At 35.0% G+C, this 21,793-nt stretch overlaps 1 protein-coding gene across 4 annotated transcripts in view; it reads left to right on the forward strand.

Annotated features, from left to right (window-relative positions):
- LOC145213570 (polycystin-1-like) overlaps positions 1–21,793 on the forward strand; it is a 103,747-nt gene that overhangs the window by 53,457 nt on the left and 28,497 nt on the right. For all 4 annotated transcript variants that reach the window (XM_080081906.1, XM_080081907.1, XM_080081908.1 and 1 more), the window contains exons 35-42: positions 309–504; positions 570–740; positions 1,088–1,234; positions 6,424–6,595; positions 18,274–18,424; positions 18,649–18,840; positions 19,140–19,214; positions 21,628–21,746. In XM_080081906.1, coding sequence (XP_079938032.1) covers positions 309–504; positions 570–740; positions 1,088–1,234; positions 6,424–6,595; positions 18,274–18,424; positions 18,649–18,840; positions 19,140–19,214; positions 21,628–21,746 — 1,223 coding nt within the window. The remainder of the gene's footprint in view (positions 1–308; positions 505–569; positions 741–1,087; positions 1,235–6,423; positions 6,596–18,273; positions 18,425–18,648; positions 18,841–19,139; positions 19,215–21,627; positions 21,747–21,793) is intronic.

Here is a 21,793-nt window from a genome sequence, read left to right on the forward strand (position 1 = left end):
TGCCCATTAGCTTTACTTTAAATCTCGTGGGGTATTTTTATTAATATAAGGGTTCCTTTGAAAACACAATCTGTAACCTATTTTCAAGATATGCATGTTTTTGGACCCAACTGTGTTGTAAAAAGCTCGATATAGACCTAAAAAATAGGTGACAAATCTCTAATAAGCATTGTAATTACAACAATTGGTATATGTACAGTATTAAATGCAAGTTGCAAATATATAAGCAAACAATGTTTTAAATTTTATTTAAGTTTTTCTGTAATGAGATATTGGAGATGATAACGTACTTCTTCATTTGTTTGTAGAACATTAACTTTTCACAAAATCCAGTTGCTCTTATTGTTGTTGTTGTTGTCTTCTCGTTGTATTTGGTATCAGCAATTAGATGCAGATTTATGGACCTGAAAGACCTTGAAAAGGCCAACAGCATCCCACTTTGTGGTACAAATGGTTCATATAAATATGAAATTACAATTAAGACTTCGCCTGGAATTGGAAGTGGTAGGAATGGAGTTTATTAGGAATATGTCTGTAGTCCTGACATGTGTGTTAACTGTTTACAACAGGAACAACTGCTAATGTTGGATTAATTGTTTATGGATATGAAGCAAGGTCTGGTTCCAAGCACTTATACAAACATGGTGCATTTCAAAGAGGTTCAGTGGATGTTTTTCAAATTTCCTGTGACATTGAACTTGGAAGTATTTACAAAATCAAGTTGTGGCATGATAATACAGGTAGGTATTTTCGTTTTTCAAGACATGGGAGGTAGCAGTGCACCAGGCCAGTTGCCACATTGTACACATACATTTAGCTTCTGTCAGGTTTTAGTACATGAAGGCATGTGGCCACACATCATGTACCAACTAAAATTTGTTGACTTGGTTTTTGTTGAATATTAGTTTTTGCTTTTGAAACTGCTATGCTCTAGTTAGATTTAATAAAACATCTATGCTCTATTCATTATTAATGGACATAAAAGACTAAAGTTATTATAAATGGATTCCAAGCTAGCTTATCAAATTACAACATATTTCTAAACTGTAAATGCATCTTTACCACTAAACAAATTTCTTTCTTCTAGGTTTAGATCCTGCATGGAACGTTAGTCGCATAATGATAAAAGACTTACAAAATGGGGACCATTACTTTTTTTTAGCTGACACATGGTTGCAAGTATATCCTCATGACAAAGATGATTCGTGTTTGATCAAGACATTTGGTGTGGCAAGTAAGTATTGCTTGTTTAGGAGTTCTGTTTTCCCTTGCTGAAAGACACATTGTTTGCTTTTGTTTTTTTCTGACAGCTTGCTTTCCATGTTTTGGTCATATAAGATTGGTTGGAGCTAATCAATTTTATTTTTAGCATGGTTCAAGTTTCCTGGAGGGGACACATATTGTTTTTGTTTGTACCTTTTCTTCTGTCTAAAACGAGTTTTTTATCCCTTTTTGGTCAAGAAGAGATGTGAAAATACTTTTCCATTTTCACATTTTATCATATGTAGGAACGTAAAGTTGTGTACTAACAATTTTGACCCACCGATTCACCTACAGGCTGCCAAACAAGTCAAAATCAAAAGTGCATTACTCACATTGTTTTGTATTTTGTTCGTTGCTGTATTTACAAATTGTTTTCTAGCGTTTTCTAACTTTTAATTAGATTTACCCTAACCACAAATGTTCATTTTTGGGGTAACATGTCTGTTAGTTTAGCAATATAACCCTTAGTATAGTGTTTATTTGGATGTTTTTATATTTGCTGTTCAAAGAGGCAGAAAAAATCAGCCCAGTGGCACCCATACTGCCCTAAATACATGCTTAATAGATCTTCATACACTGGCACAGAAGGCTCTAAAGGAGTAATTTACCGATTAATTGTGGCAGCTTAATGCGTACTGGAATGTCCTTTTACCTAACAAATGAACAGACATGTTACTGGCGGCCTTTTAAGCGATGCTTAGTGCAGCAATGCCATAAAGTTAGCACTATTTAAGCTATACTTGGGTATTGTGTAAGTTTCAAAAACGTTGTTGATGAACATAAAGGTTAAAAGATAAATCCGAAAAAAATGCAATAAATAGTGATGAGTATTCCGAAAACACTGTTAGGAATGATTTGTTAAGCCATGTGCCATATTTAGTCATATAACTATCTCTAGTTCAATACCTATTACAATTACATTGAACATAAAGCATGGCAAGGGGCTACTATAGGTGAACAAATATGTTTTTGCAAAACAAAGTTAGGTTAATAACAAATTGTGATACCTTTGCCTCAACATGTTGGTTAGTGTTTGTAATACTATCTAAGTTTTCTGGGAGAAGTTATAACTATTTATGGGCCCCCTTCCCTGAGGGGGACACATATTGTTTTTGTCCGTATTTTTTTTCTTTTTTTACTTTTTTCTATCTAATGCTGGCTTGTGAGACGCGTTTGGTCAAGAAAGAGTGCTTCAAATTTATTCAAATTTACAGAGATGTTAGTTAATAATCCAAATTTGATCCTCCTGAAGTTTGACCCCGATTGACCCAGCGGTTCACCCACAGGCCCCCAAAACGTAAAATTTTTGAAACGGCTGTACTGACTAAAGTACAGCATCTTGGAGTTTCATGCTTTGTTGTTTGGTGCAATGTAAAGTTTTTTAAAGAATTTTGTATCTTTTTTTCGGATTCACCCATTTTTTACCCTTTAAACCCCGAAATAAACGGTTTTAGTTTTAAGGCAGAAATACATGCCCTATGGTGCAGAAATATTTGAAAAAGTTAACAATTGTTTAAGCAGGATATTCGTTTAGTATTTAAAATTTTGCCAGTTACCTTTACAACCCATAATATGTGTACGCTATCAGTCAGAATGTCAGATATAAGTCCCAAGGGAGGAATTCACTGGTTTACGATTAAGGCGGCAGAGCGGGAGTGCTCAGCTTGATTTCTGGACAGACGTTTTACGAGACAGTCGTTTCAGTGATTAGTAATCAACTGTTTTTTTGTGCAGCAATGCTGTGTCGTTTTATTGAGTTATCACGCATATTTTAAGTTTTGGCGCAGGTTTTAAACCTAAGACGTAATTTGAACTCGATAAACGTACTTCGGTTTCATTTATGTCAGGCAAAACATCGTTGATCAACATAAATATGAAATTTAATAAACTTAACTTTTTCGAACGCCGCGATAAATGGTCTTTAAATTCTCGTTGTCAGCTTGGCCGTCTCATAACCATGGGTCACTAAAGGTCAACTTGTAGGCATTACAACACCGTTACGAATTTTTCGTCATCACGTATCTTCTTTATTTTTGACAGATCAATTCAAGAATCAGTACTTAAGTCAGGTATAAATTAGGCCGAAGGGTATTGTTGAACACTAAGGACTGCATGCTATTAAAAACAGTGTCAAAAGCTCATTAAACGGTCGTTTTTGCGAAACAAAGTTAAGTGAAAAACAAGTTGTTATGTATACCTTTGTAGCAAACGACTTTTTTTATATAGTGTCTAATACAACAGTTAAGGCTGAACTTGAACCACAATATCAAGGTCAAAGCAAGAGATTAAATTGAATGTATTTTCCCCGTTCTTTTTTCACCGATTTTTTGTAATTATATGACAATAATGATGCTAAAAGAATATGGAAAAGAACTTTTAAAGTTAAGTTTATGCTTTGTGAAAAATTTGTCCTTAAGAATATAAAAATAACCGCCACATAGGTTTACCGTAAATCCGCATAAACACGCGTGTGGGGACCCATTCGTTTTTGCTTGCAAAAACAATCATGTTTGTAGATAAAATTGTGTATAGTGTAGTAAATTGGCAAATATCGTATAGAATATATAAAATGGAAGTGTATCAGAAAGCCACTTTTCTAGTTTTTTCTTTCTTTTTTTTCTTTTTTCTGCCGAAGTTTGTCCATGCACTTTTGGCATGAAATGTTTGGTGAATTTGGATGAAACTTTCACAGATAGTAGATATAGTAAAGCAGATGTGCCATTTGCTTTGTTTGACTTGATAACCCTAGTATTTACCCCGCTAGACCCCAAAGTGTACAACGTTTTTGTATGTTGCTGCGCACCACAAACGAAAGATTTCTGTGGTGTAATGGTATAATAAAGGCACCAGTACATGTGGTACTTGTGTTTGTGCATTACTTGATGAACGTTTTTGCACATGCCAGTCAGAGGGGTATTAACAGCCTTGTGACGTCAGAAGCGTTGACGAATGTTGCTAATAACACCTCGAGTGGTCAGAATTTTAAAGATTGTTCGATTTGGATAAAATTTTACATGACTGTTAATTGGGTCATCGTGATTTCCTATTTTATACTTTTGGGTGTTAAACCCCATCAGTTACCCCACTGACCCACTAAAATGGGTGAGTTTTTTAAACGGTGTCATAATTTAGTGAAATTTGAAAAGCTTGCAGAATTGGTCATTTATAGGTGTCAATTGTTGTGTTTAACCCTGTAACCCCAATATTTCTAACCCCCTAAAAAGGGTGAATTTTTAAAACGTCCGAATTTGATGAAATTTGGACAGCTTATAGAGCAGTGGTTCTTAACCGGGGTTCGACGAAGGTCTTTTTGAAGTACAATCCAAATACTCGTTTTTGACTTTGGGGTCTATAGTCGCTAAAAACGGCAATTTGTAGTTGCCAAATATCAAAACACTTGAAGGTTAAACTTAGGCAGGGCTGTTTTAAACAACTCGAAACAGTTTTTGTGGTACTAAAAAGAGTATTACCAGCCTAATAACCATATGTATCAGACTTTTTGTACGCCTATTGTGTGCCAACAATGCGAACAAACAGGTACCACAAGCATCACAATATAGATTATGACATCATAAACACTTAAGACTGATCTCCTCGCTGTGCAGCTCAATCCGTGCACCGGGCTAGAAATTAATCTGGCGGCCGTTGGTGAAATAAGAATCTGCGATGCGGCCATCCTAGCAAAATGGTTGTGCAACCCTGCACGAAGGTTTTAATTTTATTTTTTGACGTAACAAAGTGCATTGTTTGCGTTGTTCATATCCAGAAACAAAGAAATTTTGTTGGCAGCAAAAACTTATTACTTCATCTTTTTCATGTTTGTGTACAGATGCTAAAAATACAATGCTTCATTTTGGTAAAAACTAAAAATTGCCGGAATTAAAGTAATCATGAACATGTTGCTTGTACTATTATGTCAGAATTTAACAAAATGACAAAAAGTAACTGTTTACGTTTGAACAAAAACTAATTACGACCCACCAAAGAAAGTTGATTAAAAACCTAGGATGTAACTTTGGGGTTCGACCAAAGGCTGAAGAACACAGTATGGGTTCGGCGATGATAAAAAGGTTAAGAACCACTGTTATAGAGTGTGCTATTTATAGTTGTTGTTTGTTATGTTTAACCCTGTTGCCCCAACATTTACCCTACTAGCCCCCCAAAATGGGTCCATTTTGTAAACAATGTCAGAATTGAATGAAATTTACATAGCTTGTAGAGTGTGCCATTTATAGACGTGTATAATGTTGTGTTTAACCCTGTTGTCCCAACATTTACCCCACTAGCCCCCCGAAATGGTTCAATTTTTTTAAACAATGTATGAATTAAATGAAATTTGGACAGTTTGTAGAGTGTACCATTTGTAGGTGTTGGTTGTTGTGTTAAACTCTGTAGTACCTATCATTTACTCCACTAGACCCCTACAGTCAAGTGCAATTCCATTAATAGGAGCTGATTGTGTGTTTTAGCCTATTTTCTCACTATTTAACACTTTTTTCTCAGATAGTCATAACATAGAAAAACCTTAAATGAATGGAATGTATAAATGTATGAATGGAATGGATTTGAATAGTCTGTACTCCATACAGCGTATTTTTTTAAGCACAGTACCGATCACTGTGTTTGACGTTACAATGCCAAAACTTTCTCATTGTTATCTCTTGAAATGCATTATTTACAACTTTGCATGTGTGGCGACCCATGAGTTTCTGCTTGCAGAAACAACTTAGGTTATAAAAGATGGTGGATGATATGGGACGCAATATAAAATAAGTGTCGGATGTAAATATATGTTAAGAAATAGGTCACAGTGTATGTGCAATGGCAATATGTGCTAAGCCACCCTTTTAGTTTGAAACAGAGCTTTTTACTACTTTTGTAAATTTTTGAAACTAAGATGAAAAAATAATATGGACAGATAAATTTTTAATTTAAAAAAATATTTTTCAGGTTAATGCTTTCTGTTAATGTGTCCTTCAAAATTAAAAAAAAATGCACAGCATATTAGTACCATTACTGGTTGGTATATATGTGTGTACCGGCAAAAAAATTATGTTATTAGATCAAATAGTGTTTCTAGTTAATTGTTACATAGGATATTAAAGATGTAAATTGACATTAGTTTGAAAAGCCACCCTTCTAGTTACAATTTATTTACAGGTGATGAAGAAATGTCAGACTTTTCCTTACGGTTTGGCAACCAACTGGCATATGGGTTTGAAGATGTACATTTATGGCTTTCCCTAATTGAAAGACCAGTCAGAAGTAACTTTACTCGAGTGCAACGGTTAACATGCTGTGTTACACTACTTTTTTCCTTTATGGTTTTGTGGTAAGTTGTAGGTATAAGTTTATGTAGAACTACATTAAAGTTACTCAAGAGCTCACATGTGAAATGTCCATTTGGCTATGTTAAAAAAAGGTAATAATCAGTTACACTTGGTCACCTTTGTAAGATGAATCAATGATTTGTAAGACTGGCCCATAATGGGTCCCCTGTCCTGAATGGAAAACAACTATTTTTTTTTATTTGTTCTAGTTTGTTCCAGCAGTGGTTAAAAAGATTGCTTCAAACATTTTTAAATTTGCACACATAATGGTTATTAATCTACTTCACTTCAACCATTGGTAATAGTCAAGAAAGAGTGCTTTAAACTTAAAGTTACACACATGTTAGTTAGTTTCCAGTTTTTCCTTCTGAAGTTTGACCCTGAATGACCCTGGGGTTGTTCACCCACAGGTCCCAAAATCGTATTTTTTTAAAACAACCATGCTGACTAACATACATGGTTTAGGAGTTGTGAAGTATTCTGTAGAATTTTGTAACTATTAATTCGATTCATATATTTTTCACCTCTTAACGCCGAAATATTTGTTTTTAGCTTTACCAGTCCTTTTTAGGTTAAAAATATAAGGTGCATTGTGCTAAAATTTAAGCAATTGTTTGTATTGGGTTGCTTGTTTGCTGCTAAAAATTTTAGCCAGATTGACACAGTGGTTACCTTTACAGCTCCCAATGTGTGTTTAATTGCATGCACCTTTGCCAGACAATCAAAGCCCATTGAGTGATTGGTTGGTTTTCAGGCTGGTCGGAAATGGCCATGCTTCATGAATTATCACACATGCAACCAGGCTTTGTTCTCACTATAATAAAGCTGTAATGTGTTTAGTTATTTGTATCACCACAATGGACCGTACAAATAATGGGTGTTGGATGTTACATATAATTTTTGTCTATGAGGGCAGAGCCAGTCAGTGTCTCCAGTCACGGTTATGACATAATGAGGATAAGAGAGGAAGGATCAAAGGGTTAACGAGCCAGCCGTGCATGATACAAAACAAAGGCTTCACACATACACAAGCGTTTTACCACATATTTTTAACAAACACTGTTTTGTCAAAAAATACGTCATTCAGTAAAAGCTGAACATGTGTAAATAGTTAACAGGTGTAAATAAGCAGTAGTGTCTTTATTGCAACAATCAACAATATATCACTTATATCGGGTTGTCAAGTTGTTTTTTTTAAATTCATTTGTATTTTTGTTGTTGGCCATTTAGTGCAAGAACATAAAGAAATGAAAGAAGTTGCAAGGTTTGTTTTTATTGCACTTGTTTTATTGTGACACTGCACTGTACGTCCATTTGCTGATCTTGAAATAAAAGCAATCAAACTTTACAAAAACTTTAAAAATGACTGGCAATATATAAGCTGCTGCAGCCAGGCATAATATCAAATTTATAGAGCTTCTCTGGCAATTCTGTTTTTGTATTGATGTTTCGATGTCCTATACAGGTTGCCTTTATCGGGGTAAATAACACTAAATGTGAGTAGTACAGGACACGATAAACAAAGGAGAAATAATTAAACCCAAGCCTGTCGCAATGCAATGATTGGGCCTCTAATCTTTGAGCAGGTGCCCAAAGCACATGAAAGCATCACGCCTGTTTTGATGTTCATTGTGTTGCCCTGTTGGAGAATGTTTCATGACTTGAGAAATATTCTTTCCTGTAGTCGGGCTGCACAACAGATACAGCATTGAAAGTTTGCAGTGGTTGCTACGGGTGCACAAGCGTCATGCCTGATCTTTTAAGGAACGAACCACACAGATTTTCTTGTATGTTGGGTGATGAGATTAAGATACCTGCCGGTATGAAAATAGAGATACCTGCCGGTACTTATTATGGGTCCCTGAAGGGGGCGCATCTTGATTTCACTCATTTTTTTTTTCTCCGGTGAAATTTGTCCATGCACTTTTGACATGAAATCTTTGGTGGATTTAGATGAAAATTTCACAGATGGTGCTTTGTTTGACTTGATAACCCCAGTATTTAGCCCGCTAGCCCCAAAAGTGTAAAACGTTTTTGTATGTTGCTGCGCACTACAAACGAAAGATTTCTGTGGTGTAATGGTATAATAAAGGCAACAGAACATTTGGTACTTGTGCTTGTGCATGGTGAACGTTTTTGCACATGCCAGTTGTAGGGGTGTTAACAGCCTTGTGACATCAGAATCGTTAACGAATGTTGCTAATAACACCTCTAGTGGTCAGAATTTTAAACATCGGCCGATTTGGATAAAATTTTACATTAATGTTGATTGGGTCATTGTGATTTCATATTTTTTAATTTTGGGTGTAGAACCCCATCAGTTGCCCCACTAACCCGCTAAAATGGGGGAATATTTTTAAACAAGTACAGAATTAACTGAAATTTGGACAGCTCGTAGAATTTGTCACTTTTAGGTGTCAATTGTTGTGTTTTACCCTGTAGACCCAATATTCACCCTCTAGCCCCCTAAAATGGGTGAGTTGTTTAAAGAATGTCGGAATTGGCTGAATTTTGTAAAGCTTGTAGAATGTACAATTTTAAGATGTCAGTTGTTGTGTTTTACCTTGTAGCCCCACCATATACCCCATTAACCCCTAAAATTGGTAAATTTTTTAAACAATGTTGAAATTGGATGCAATTTGGATAATTAGTAGATTAAGTCCTTTTTAGATGTCGATTGTTAAGTTTCATTTTATAGCTTATACATTTACCCAACCAGCCCCCTAAAATGGGTGAGTTTTTAAACAGTGTCGGAATTGAATGAAATTTGGACAGCTTGCAGAATTTGTTATTTATTGCTGTCGATTGTTGTGTTTTGCTTTATTTTGCCACTATTTACCCCTTTCTTTCCTAAAAATAGACAATGTGTGAATTGAATCAGATTTGCATAATTTAAACAGTTAGTAGCATGATTATTTAGGACAAGATGTGACCACAGTGTTTTGTTAAAACTCCAAACTGACTGATGGTTATCTCTTGAAATGCATTGTTTTTGACTTTGCATGTGTGGGGGACCCATGAGTTTCTGCCTGCAGAAACAACTAAGGTTATAAAAGACGGTGGCTAATATGGGACCCAATATAAAATATGTGTAGGGAATATATCACTGTTTCAAAATAGGTTATAGTGTATGTGCAATGGCAATATGTGCTGAGCCACCCTTCTAGTTTGCTTGGGGTACACTCACAAGTGCAAGACGCTGTTATCGGTACTTTTATAGGATTTTATTTATAGGGCTTGAAATGTCGGCATAAAAATGCGGTTGCCTGAAGAACTTTGCAAGTTTGGCAATAAGTTGAAAATAAAATGATGAACGACTGTAACTGCATTGAGGTTCAAAGGGTTATTGTGTGCATTACCACCGTCACGCGAAAGGTTTCTGCAGCACTACCTACACACATCACAACTGTTTTTGCTAGTGCTTTAATACTATAAGAATTTTGTGACTGACCTAACTTCCATATTTGTAACTTTTGCTCAGATTTAAAAAAATATTTGCATCACATTAATACTGTTCTTATTATGGGTCCCCTTTCCTGAAAGGACACATATTGTTTTTTTCCGTATTTTTTTCTTTTTTCTGTCTATTGCTGGTTTGTAACACTTGTTTGGTCAAGAAAGAGTGCTTCAAATTTATTCAAACTTTAAAAGATGTTAATTAATATTTTAAATTTGATTCTCCTGAAGTTTGACCCTGAATGACCCAGCGTTTCACACAAAGGCCCCCAAAACGTATTTTTTTAGAATTACTGTACTGACTAAACAACATCATCTAAAAGTTATATTCTTTGTTGGTTGGTGCAATGTAAGGCTTTCTAAAGAATTTTGTAACTTTTAATAGGATTCACCCCTTAAACCCAAAATAATTGGTTTTAGTTTTAGGCCAGAAATTGTTTGCAGTAGTTTACCCTTCCCTGAAAGGGACGCATCATGATTTCACTCAGTTTTTTTTTCTTTTTTCTCCGGTGAAGTTTGTCCATGCACTTTTGGCATGAAATCTTTGATGAATGTGGATGAAACTTGCACAGACGGTAGATATAGTTATGCAGATGTGTCCCCTGCTTCGTTTGACTCGATAACCCCAGTATGTACCCCGCTAGACCCCAAAGTGTAAAACGTTTTTGTATGTTGCTGCGCAACACAAACGAAAGATTTCTGTGGTGTAATAGTGTAATAAAGGCACCAGCACATATGGTACTTGTGTTTGTGCATTACTTGCTGGAGGGTTTTTGCACATGCCAGTCAGAGGGGTGTTAACAGCCTTATAACGTCAAAAGCGTTGACGAATGTTGCTAATAACACCTCTAGTCAAAATTTAAACATTGTCAGAATTGGGTAAAATTTTACATGACTGGTGAATGTGTAATCGTGATTTTATGCTTTTGGGTGTTAAACCCCATCAGTTACCCCACTGACCCACTAAAATGGGTGAGTTTTTTAAACGGTGTCGGAATTAGATAAAATTTTAACAGCTTGTATAATATGACATTTTTAGGTGTCAATTGTTGTGTTTAACCCTGTAGCCCCAATATTTACCCCTCTAGCCCCGTAAAAGGGTGAATTTGTTAAACGTTGTCCGAATTGGATGAAATTTGGACAGCTTATAGACTGTGCTACTTATAGTTGTTGTTTGTTGTGTTCAACTTTGTCGCCCCAACATTTACCCCACTAGCCCCACAAAATGGGTCAATTTTTTAAACAATGTCAAAATTGAATGAAATTTGGACAGCTTATAGAGTGTGCTACTTATAGTTGTTGTTTGTTATGTTCAACTTTGTTGCCCCAACATTTACCTCACTAGCCCCCCCTCCCCCCCAAAATGGGTCAATTTTTTAAACATGGACTGAATTTGAATAGTTTGTACTCCATAAAGCATATTTATTTATGTACAGTACCGACCACTGTGTTTTACCTTACAACAACCGACTTTCTCATGGTTATCTCTTGAAATGTATTATTTACAACTTTGCATGTGTGGGGGACCCATGAGTTTTTGCTTGCAGAAACAACCAAGGTTATAAAAGACAATGGATGATATGGGACCCAATATGAAATAAGTGTAGAAAATATGTGTTATAGTGTATATGCAAGTCCAATATGTGCTAAGCCACCCTTTAGTATTTAAAAGTTGTCTTAATCAGCCAACTAATAACCTTTGCAGCCCATAAATAATTAGTGTACACTGTCAGACAGACATAGGTCCCAAGAAAGTAATTCATTAGTTTACGAATGAAGTTTTAGTGCAGAGCGAGAGAGCTCAGCTTGACGTCGGAGAGACGTTTTACGAGACAGTCGTTTCAGTGAATAGAAATCAGCTGTATTTGCGCAGCAATGTCATGTTGTTTTACTAAGTTATCATGCACATTTTCAGTTTTGGCGAACGTTTCACATCTAGGACATGATTTAAACTTGATAAACCTGCTTCGGTTTTGTAACGTTGTTTATCAACATAAAGATGAAAAAAAACTTTCGAAAGATAAATGGCCTTTAAATTCTCGTTGTGAGCTTGGCCGCTTGTGGATATTACAAACGCAGTTGGGAACGATTTTTTGTGATAACGTAGCTTCTTTTTTTGACAAAACAATTCAAGATTCTATATTTAAGCCATGTATAAATTAGGCAAATTGGTATTGTTGAACACTAAGGACTGCATGCTATTGAAAACAGCGTCAAAAGATCATACGGTCTACCCGTGTCTGCACCACGAGAGGTTATTACAGGTCAATGGTACTCGTTTTGCGAAACAAAGTTAAGTAAAAACAATTTGTTCACGTTTGTAGCAAATTGCTTTTTGATTGATAGTGTCTGTAAAACAAATGGTAAGGCTTTCTGGGAAAATTTGTGTTTGAAACCTGACCTTGGACGGCCATATCTGGGTCAAAGCAAGAGATTAAATTGAAAGTATGTTTTTTCGTTCTGTTTTACTGTTTTTGTAATAATATGATAATAATGATGCAAAAAGAATATGGACAAAACTTTTTTAATGTTGAGTTAATGCTTCTAATAATTCGTCCTTAAGAGTCCAAAATAACTGCAACATTTGTTTACCGTAGTTCTGCACAAACACGCATGTGGGAATCCATTTGCATTTGTTTGCAAAAACAATCATGTATGTAGATCAAATGATGTGTTTGTAAATTGGTAAATAGGATATACAATATATAAAATGGAATTATATTAGAAAGCCACCTTTCTAGTTTACATGCACATTGCCCTGGGGACCCATTCATTTTTGCAAGGCAAAAACAATCATGTTAATAGGTTAGGTGGTGTATAGAGTAAGTTGGTAAATTGAAATAGAATATGTAAATGGGCAACATGTAGAAAAGCCACCTTTCTAGTTAATATAATTCTTAGATAACCCTTTTGGGCTTGATATTTATGGGTCCCCTTCCCTGAAGGGGACACATATTGTTTTTGTCTGTATTTTTTTTTTCTTCTTTTTTCTGTCTAACGCTGGTTTGTTAAACGCATTTGGTCAAGAAAGAGTGCTTCAAATTTATTCAAATTTGGACAGATGTTAGTTATTAATCTAAATTTGATCCTCCTGAATTTTGACCCCGAATTACCCAGCGGTTCACCCACAGGCCCCCAAAATGCAAAATTTTTAAAATATGGTTTGTTATATGCGTTTGGTCAAGAAAGATTGCTTCAAATTTATTCAAATTTGGACAGATGTTAGTTATTAACCAAATTTTGATCCTCCTGAAGTTTGACCCTGAATGACCCTGGGGTTCACCCACAGGCCCCCAAAATGCAAAATTTTTAAAACATGGTTTGTTATATGCGTTTGGTCAAGAAAGAGTGCTTCAAATTTGTTTAAATTTTGCCAGATGTTAGTTATTAACCGAAATTTGATCCTCCTGAAGTTTGACCCTGAATGACCCAGGGGTTCACCCACAGGCCCCCGAAACGTAATATTTTTAACGCTGGTTTGTAACGCTCGTTTGGTAAAGAAAGAGTGCTTCAGATTTATTCAAATTTGGACATATGTTAGTTATTAATCCAAACTTGATCCTCCAGATGTTTGGCCCCGAATTGCCCAGCGGTTCACCCACAGGCCCCCGAAATGTAAATGTGTCTAACGCTCGTTTGGTCAAGAAAGACACTATAGGCAGAAGTCCCAAGAGAGTAACTCACTGGTTTACGATAGCAGGAGGGCTCAGCTTGACGTCGGACAGACGTTTTACGAGACGTCGTTTTGGTGATCAGAAATCAGCTGTTTTGCACAACAATGCTATTTCGTTTTATTAAGTTATCACTCACATTTTCAGTTTTGGCAAAGGTTTCACACCTATGACGTGATTTAAACCGAATAAGCGTGCTTCGGTTTCGTATATGTCAAGCAAAACTTGTTAGTCAAAATAAAGTTGAAAAAATAAACTTGACATTTTTGCAAGATAAATGTTTTTTTTAAATGCTCGTTGTCAGGTCGGCCGCCGCATGACCACGGGTTACTTAAGGTCAACTAGTAGGTATTACTAACACAGTTCAGAACTTTCTTTCGTCACAACGTAGCGTTTTTTTGGCAATAAATTTAGGAATCAACACTCAAGGCATGTATAAATTAGGTTAAACTGTGTTGTTGAACAGTAAGGACAGCGTGCTATTGAAAACGGTGTCAATAGGTCAAACAGTCGTTTGGCGTGTGCACTCTGAGAGGTTACTACAGGTCAATGGTTTTGCGAAACAAAGTTAAATGAAAAACAAATTGTTATGTGTACACTTGTAGCAAATTGCTTTTTAATTTAAAGTGTCTGTAACACAACTGTTACAGCTTTCTAGAAAAATGTGTTTAAAACCTGACCTTGGACGACAATATCTGGGTCAAAGCAAGAGATTAATATCTGGGTCAAAGCAAGAGATTAAATTAAAGTATTTGTTTCGTTCTTTTTTAATGTTTTTGTAATTATATGACAATAATAGTGCAAAAAGAATACGAACAAAAAATTATTGTTGGGTTAATGCTTTCTAAAAATTTGTCCTTAAAAATCTAAAAGTCACCGCAACTTTTGTTTACCGTAAATCCGCACAAACACGCGTGTGGGGACCCATTAGTTTTTGTTTACAAAAACAATCATATGTATAGATCAAATGATGTGTATAGTAAATTGGTAAATATCGTATAGAATATATAAAATGGAAGTATATCAGAACGCCACCTTTCTAGTTTAACATGCATTTAGGTATGGTACTAAACACCGCATGGTTAACCCATGTTAGAATATTAGCCCAAAAAGATATCTAGGATTGAATTATAGGGTTATTTAATGGAAAACTACAACAACATATCTGCTTGATGATAGCAGCAATCAATCAATCAATTATTTAATTTTATTTTGTTAACAGCACCCATAAATATTTGTAATATTTGACAGTAAACAGAACAAGTCAACGTGTTGCAAACAAAAAGGATCAGCTTGAACCACATGTGGTTAGAACTTGTAGCTGGCTCCAACAATTTGAAAAAATGATCTGCATTTCTCAGTTCAGTCAAGTCAAGTAGTTAGATGCCGTTGGTAAACCGTATGTCAGCAAAAAAAGAGAAAGCAAATGAGTAAGTTAAGAAGTGGTATTGCAACTGTCGTATCAACAAATAAAGTAACTAATCATGAAGCGCTGCGAGTATAAATCGACCACATGATGAAAAAGAAACAAGCAAAACAGTGTCATATTGCAATCGGCAAAGAGGGCTTCAGGCATTTATTGCGCTCTAGATTTGTTTCGGGGGTTTGTGCAAAAATAAGGTTTAAAAAGTCATAGAATTTATAAACAAAAATTTTGGGGAACCCTGTGATACCCAAAATGTGACATACAATGACTGTACTTTCTTAAGTACATGACTATGGAGTTTAAAGTGTGTTGGCCTTCGTTGTTGTTTTTTACTATTTATCTCCAAATATTTTTTATGTAATCTAGAGATAGGGGTCAGAAATAGCCATGCGCTGAAAAGTTTGCTGAAACTTGGTAACGGGTGTTTAATTTATTGCACAAAACAATGACAGCTTTTGTTTCATATTTGTAAGAGTGTTTAACATTGAGTGAGAAAACTCACTTTAGGGTTACATATGCTTTAAGACAACCTTGACCATGACAGATATTAAACCAAAATATGTGACGCTGGACCTTAAACAGAGTGTTGTAAATGTTTGTTCCATGCTTGTGCCATGTTCCAAATGTGTGTGCATTGCTGATCAACACACATGACTAATTGCAGAATTGAGATCCAATAAATCCAAACAGTTAAAGTGATGAAATCTATACTTTTGACATTTGATGTGCTTTTTAAACAAGTAAAGCACTTGATGCAATATAAAATTTTGGGTGGTTATTAAATTTTTACAAACCTTCAACAGCATAGGTGACATAGACATGGGTTTGTAGGATGTAGGAACTGTTTCTTTTTTAGGAAATTCTTGTTAAATCAACTGCAGTAACAACTCCCTCTTTTTTATTTAGGTTGTTTATCTCACTCAGCTATTACACAGTGAATATAGTTTGTACATTCTCATTTTGCTTTGTTTTAATGTTTTTATCCTTGGTGAGTGGGCAATGCAATGCCTGCCTGTTTTTTGCTTACAATGAGTTTGTCATGAAGCTGCCTGTTTTATTACAAGTCTATGGAATCATGTTTATTTGATATTTTTGACATGGTGAAAATTGTTGTTGCACAAGTAATGTGTTTTAACATGACATTTAAAGAAGTTATACGTAACATTTTTCAATGTGAGCACAAATACCAATATAAAGTTTTAGAATAGCTACCAGCACCACATGAGAAAAAAGCATCATCAATTTGTAGTTATAATTATGGCTCCCCTTCCCTGAAGGGGACACATATTTTTTTGTCTATATTTTTGTTTTCTTTTTTTCTTTCTAACGCGGATTTGTTCCCACGTTTTGGTCAAGAAAGAATGGTTCAAACTTTTTCAAATTTACACACATTATAGATATTGGTCTAAAGATGGTCCATGTGAATTTTGACCCCGTTTGATCTCTCGGTTCACCCACAGCCCCCCAAAACGTGAAATTTTTAAAACGGCTATACTTGCTAAAGTACTTCATTTAGGAGTTGTATGCTTTGTTGTTTGGTGCAATATAAGGTATTTCAAAGAATTTTGTACTTCAAAAAAAAGATTTACCCATTTTCACCCCTTAAACCCCAAAATATTCGCTTCTGTCTAACGCTGGTTTGTTAAATGCGTTTGGTCAAAAAAGAGTGCTTTAAATTTATTCAAATTTGCACAGATGTTAGTTATTGTTTCGAATTTGATCCTCCTGAAGTTTGACCCCAAACGACCCAGCGGTTCACCCACAGGCCCCCAAAACGAAAAAAATTAAAAACGGCTGTACTGACCCAAGTACATAATGGTTAAGTTTTTCCTTAAGAATCTAAAAATAACCAGGATGTTTGTTTACCATAAATCCGCATAAACACACATGTGGGGACCCATTCGTTTTTGCTTGCAAAAACAATCATATGTGTAGATCAAATGATGTGTATAGTAAATTGGTAAATATCTAACGATGAGTGTGCCCTATTTTTACTGTTACCATATCGCATATGCATATGTGTGGGGACCCATTAGATTATGCTTGCAGAAACAATTATGTTATAAAGTGCCAGGAAAAAGATAGGGACCCAATTAAATGTAGGTGCCAAATATATATCCATTATAAATATAGTAAATGGTATATGTGATACGTCGTTAAATATGATGTAGTATATGTAAACTGGCAATATATAGGAAAACCACTATTCTAGTTAGATTATTGTGTTTTACCATCTAGCCCTCTAAAATGGGTGCATTTTTAAACATTGTCCGAATTGGATGAAATTTAGACAGTTTGTTGATTTAGCCATAATTAGGTGATACTTGTTTTGTTTTGCGTTGTAACCCCAATATTTACCGCACTAGCCCCCTAAAATGGGTGAATTTTTTTAACAATGCCTGGTTTTACGATGTAGCCCCACTATTTACTCCACTATTCTTTAAAATGGGTAAATTTTGCAAGCAATGGCGGGATTGAATGCAACTTGTAGCTTGTATCTCATATAGCATTATTATTTCTGCAGACTTTTTTGTCGCTCTGTTCAAACTCATAGCGCCAAAATTTATCTAGTTATTTCGTAAAAAGCATTATTTACAACTTCGCCTGTGTGGGGGACCTATGAGTTTCTGCTTGCAGAAACAACTAAGGTTATGGAAGACAGTGACTGATATGGGACGGAATATTAAAAAGTGTAGGATGTAAATATATGTTAAGAAATAGGTCACAGTGTATGTGCAATGGCAATATGTGCTAAGCCACCCTTCTAGTTTTTGCTTGTTTTTTGTGTGATGCACACAGAGTATATGTAAAAAAAAATTGAAATTTGTTCCTTACTTTTAATAATATGTCTTTCTTAATCTAAAAACTTTGTTGTTAATGTGCATGCATGTACGTTTGGAACTCATGCATTTCTGCTTGCAGATCCAATCATGTTGATAAATATCGAATAAAAATGGGGACCTAATTAAAACTATATAAGAAATAAAACATTTAGTACATATAAATTGGAAATAAATAGGAAAGTCACCTTCATATTTTTTTACCTTGGTGCTGTTAAATATTTTTTCGCATTTGGCTATTCCCAGATCTTTGAGTTTGGTGTTAATCACTATGCTTCATTTTGCAGTGCATTTTGGTATCAAAACTATGAGGTCGATGATGGTGAAAATTTTCATATATTTCGTTGGCAAGATGTTGTTGTGGGAATTATTGTTACAGTTATGGTTTTTCCTATAAACATTCTTATTGTTTTTTGCTTTAAAAATTCCAAATGCAAGGTAAGCTCCACACACACATTATTTGTGCAAGTTACTAGTCTTTCCAAAAATTAAAAATTGACATTTACTAAGCCAATTAAGTATCTTCAATAAAAATCTGTTTTTAACTTTTTTTCTGAATGTGAATTTAATCCTATGGCAATTTGTACACATCTTGCATCATAAATAAATTTTTTTATGGCAACAATATTCAGTCCAAACAGCCAGATCAAAAACATTTTCAGATTGAAACTGTTAAACATTGGACAAATAGAGCACAAACTGCTCAAACTGTGGAAATTTTAAATGAAATATTAGATGGCAATACAAGTCATGCATATCAAGGATCAAAGAGCGTGGATCTTTCATATAAAGTCCCAGTTTATGTAACTGAAGATCTACATCACAAAAGCGACCAACAACATCATTTTGAAAAAGTAAATAATTGTTTATGTCTGTGTTAACATGTTCTCTTCACTAACTTTTCTCTTCTCCTATGTTAGTTTTTCTAATGCATCCTGCTTTGACAACTTTTAAAATGGTCTGCATATTGTCTTATCGTTCAAGGAGGAAGGACTTAAAACAATTTCAACTATGTAATATCCAAATACATATTGGCAACAAAAAATATTATAGGAGTTTTCATCTAGCTTTTGTCCCTTTATGAAAATGTTGTGCAGCCTGTTTTCTTGCATAACTTGCTTCATTACTATATGCGGTTAACATATTTCACCAGAACATACAGGAACCACAAATCCATGGCCTACACAAAGCATCAGGAACAATTAAGTCTCTGGATATTAGAGATAAGGTATATAATTTAGTATTATTATATAATTTAAATGTTTACCATGCTTTTCTAATGCCGTACAAAAATTCATGAATTTTGTTTGAATGTGCACAATTTCAAAAGTTTTTGCTCCGATGTTCCAATTATATAATAATACTAATTATACAAATTATTTATGCTTTATTTATTTGTAATTGTACAAATTATTTATGCTTTATTTATTTGTAATTATACAAATTATTTATGTCAACATCCACTGTTTGTAAATATTTTTTTGACACATTTTGACTTTACTCGATGTGTTATTTTTTCTTTTTCTTTTCTTCCCTGTTCAACCCCTTTTGCCATGAAATGTTTGATGGATTTGGATGAAACTTTTACAAATGGTGAATGTTGGCATGTAGATGTGCCAATGGTTTTGTTGACTCTGTAGCTCAATCATTTAGCCCACTAGGCCCCTAAAAAGGGTGCATTTTTCACCAGCATCTAAATTGGAATGAAATTTGGATAGCTTGTAGAATTTTCCATTTTTAGGTGTCTATTGCTGTGTTTTACCACGTAACCGCAGTTACCCCTCCAAGCCACCAAAATTGATATTTATGGGTATATTGTTTTTGTCAATTTTTTGTTACATGTGTTTGGTCAAGAAAGAGTGCTCCAAATTTACAAATGCGTTAGGTATTTATCCAAATTTGATCCTCCTGCATTTATCCAAATTTGACCCCGAATTTCGCAGCGGTTCAACCAAAGGTCCCAAAAAAGTAACTTTTGCCTTAATCGGCCATATAATAACCTTTACAGCCCATAATATGTATACATTGTCAGTCAGACAGAAGTTGCAAGGGAGTAACTTACTAGTTTACGACTAAGGTGTTTTATTGCAGAGTTCAGCTTTACTTGGACAGACATTTTATAAAACAGTCGTTTCGGATTTATGAGACAGTCATGTCGTTTTATTAAGTTATCACGTGCATTTTCAGTTTGGGCGAAGGTTTCACACCTAAGACGTGATTTAAACTCGCTAAACGTACTTCGCTTTTGTACATGTCAAACAAATTGTTGTTGATTAACAAAAAGATGAAAACATGAACTTGACTTTTGAAACAATAAATGGTCTTTAAATTCTCGTTGTCAGCTTGGCCGCGGCATGACAGCGGGTCAATAAGGTCAACGAGTTTTCATCATAATGTAGCTTCTTTATTATGGGTCCCCTTCCCTGAACACATATTGATTATACTCAAATTGTTTGTTTGTTTTTTTCGTTTCTTTTTCTTGTTTGTTTTTTTCTTGCCGAAGTTTGTCCGACTCATTTTTCCATCAAATGTTTGATGGTTTTGGCTTAAACTTATACAGATGGTAGATATAGTTATGTAGATGTGCATCCGACTTTGTTTGTCCTGATAATCCCAGTATCTACCCCACTAGCCCCCTAAAATGGCTGAGTTTGTAAACAGTGTCAGAATTGGCTGAAATTTGGATAGCTTGTTGAGTATGCCATTTATAGTTGTGGATTGTTGTGTTCAACCCTGTAGCCCCAACATTTACTGTACAAGTCCCCAAAGTGTAAAACGTATTTGTATTTTACTGGGCACCACAAACGAAATACTTCTCTGGCGCAATAGTGTTACAGCCAGTTAAATGTTACTTGTTTGTGAGTTGCTTTGTGGACGTTTTTGCGCCATGGCAGTTACTGGGTTGTTAACAGCCCTATGATGTCAGAAACATTAACGGTTGTTGCCCAAAACACTTCTAGTGGTCAAAATTTTAAACATTGGCAGATTGGGCTCAAATTTTGCAGTAGTATTAATTGAGTCATTTAGGGTTCATATTTTTAGGGTTTGTGTGTCATTTACCCTACTAGCCCCCTAAAATGGGTGAGTTTATTAAACATTGTCGGAATTGCCTAAAATTTGGGTAGCATGTGGACTATGCTATTTGTAGGTTACGATTGATGTGTTTTACCTTGTAGCCCCAACATTTACTTAACTAGCACCCTAATGCTTTCTAATAAATTGTCCTTAAGAATCTAACAATAACCGCAACATTTGTTTACCAAAAATCCGCACAAATGCGTGTGTGGGAACCCATTCCATTTTGCTTGCAAAAACAATCATATGTGTAGATCAAATAATCTGTAAAGTAAATTAGAACATATAAAATGGAAGTATGTTAGAAAGCCACCTTTCTTAGAATTTTAGGAAAATCATTTACTGTCTGAGTTTTACACACAAAACAACATTTCAGGTAACGTTATCCCAAACATCATTTGAGTTCCAGATTGTCCATACTTTGCAATTAAATATTTTGCTTTTAATAGTTTTGCAATTAAATAATTTGCAGCTGAATTTATTGCAATACATTGGAATTGTGAAATGGCAAGTCAAACTCATCCTTCTGTGTTTTTTTCATTGTGCACCACATGATCTACTTTTAGGTTTGGATATCGGATGAGAATGATCTTGAACAGCAAAATACAGATTGTGATTCCAGGGTTGTTTCTGATGACACTGGAATATCAAGTGCAGGGGAAACTTACACACCAGATTTTACATTGTGAGGATCTTGTGACACATTTTATGTCAAATAATAATTTTGTTCAC

This window comes from Phallusia mammillata, chromosome 2 (genome assembly GCF_965637545.1).
Source record: "Phallusia mammillata chromosome 2, kaPhaMamm4.hap1.1, whole genome shotgun sequence".
Classification (NCBI taxonomy): Eukaryota; Metazoa; Chordata; class Ascidiacea; order Phlebobranchia; family Ascidiidae; genus Phallusia; species Phallusia mammillata.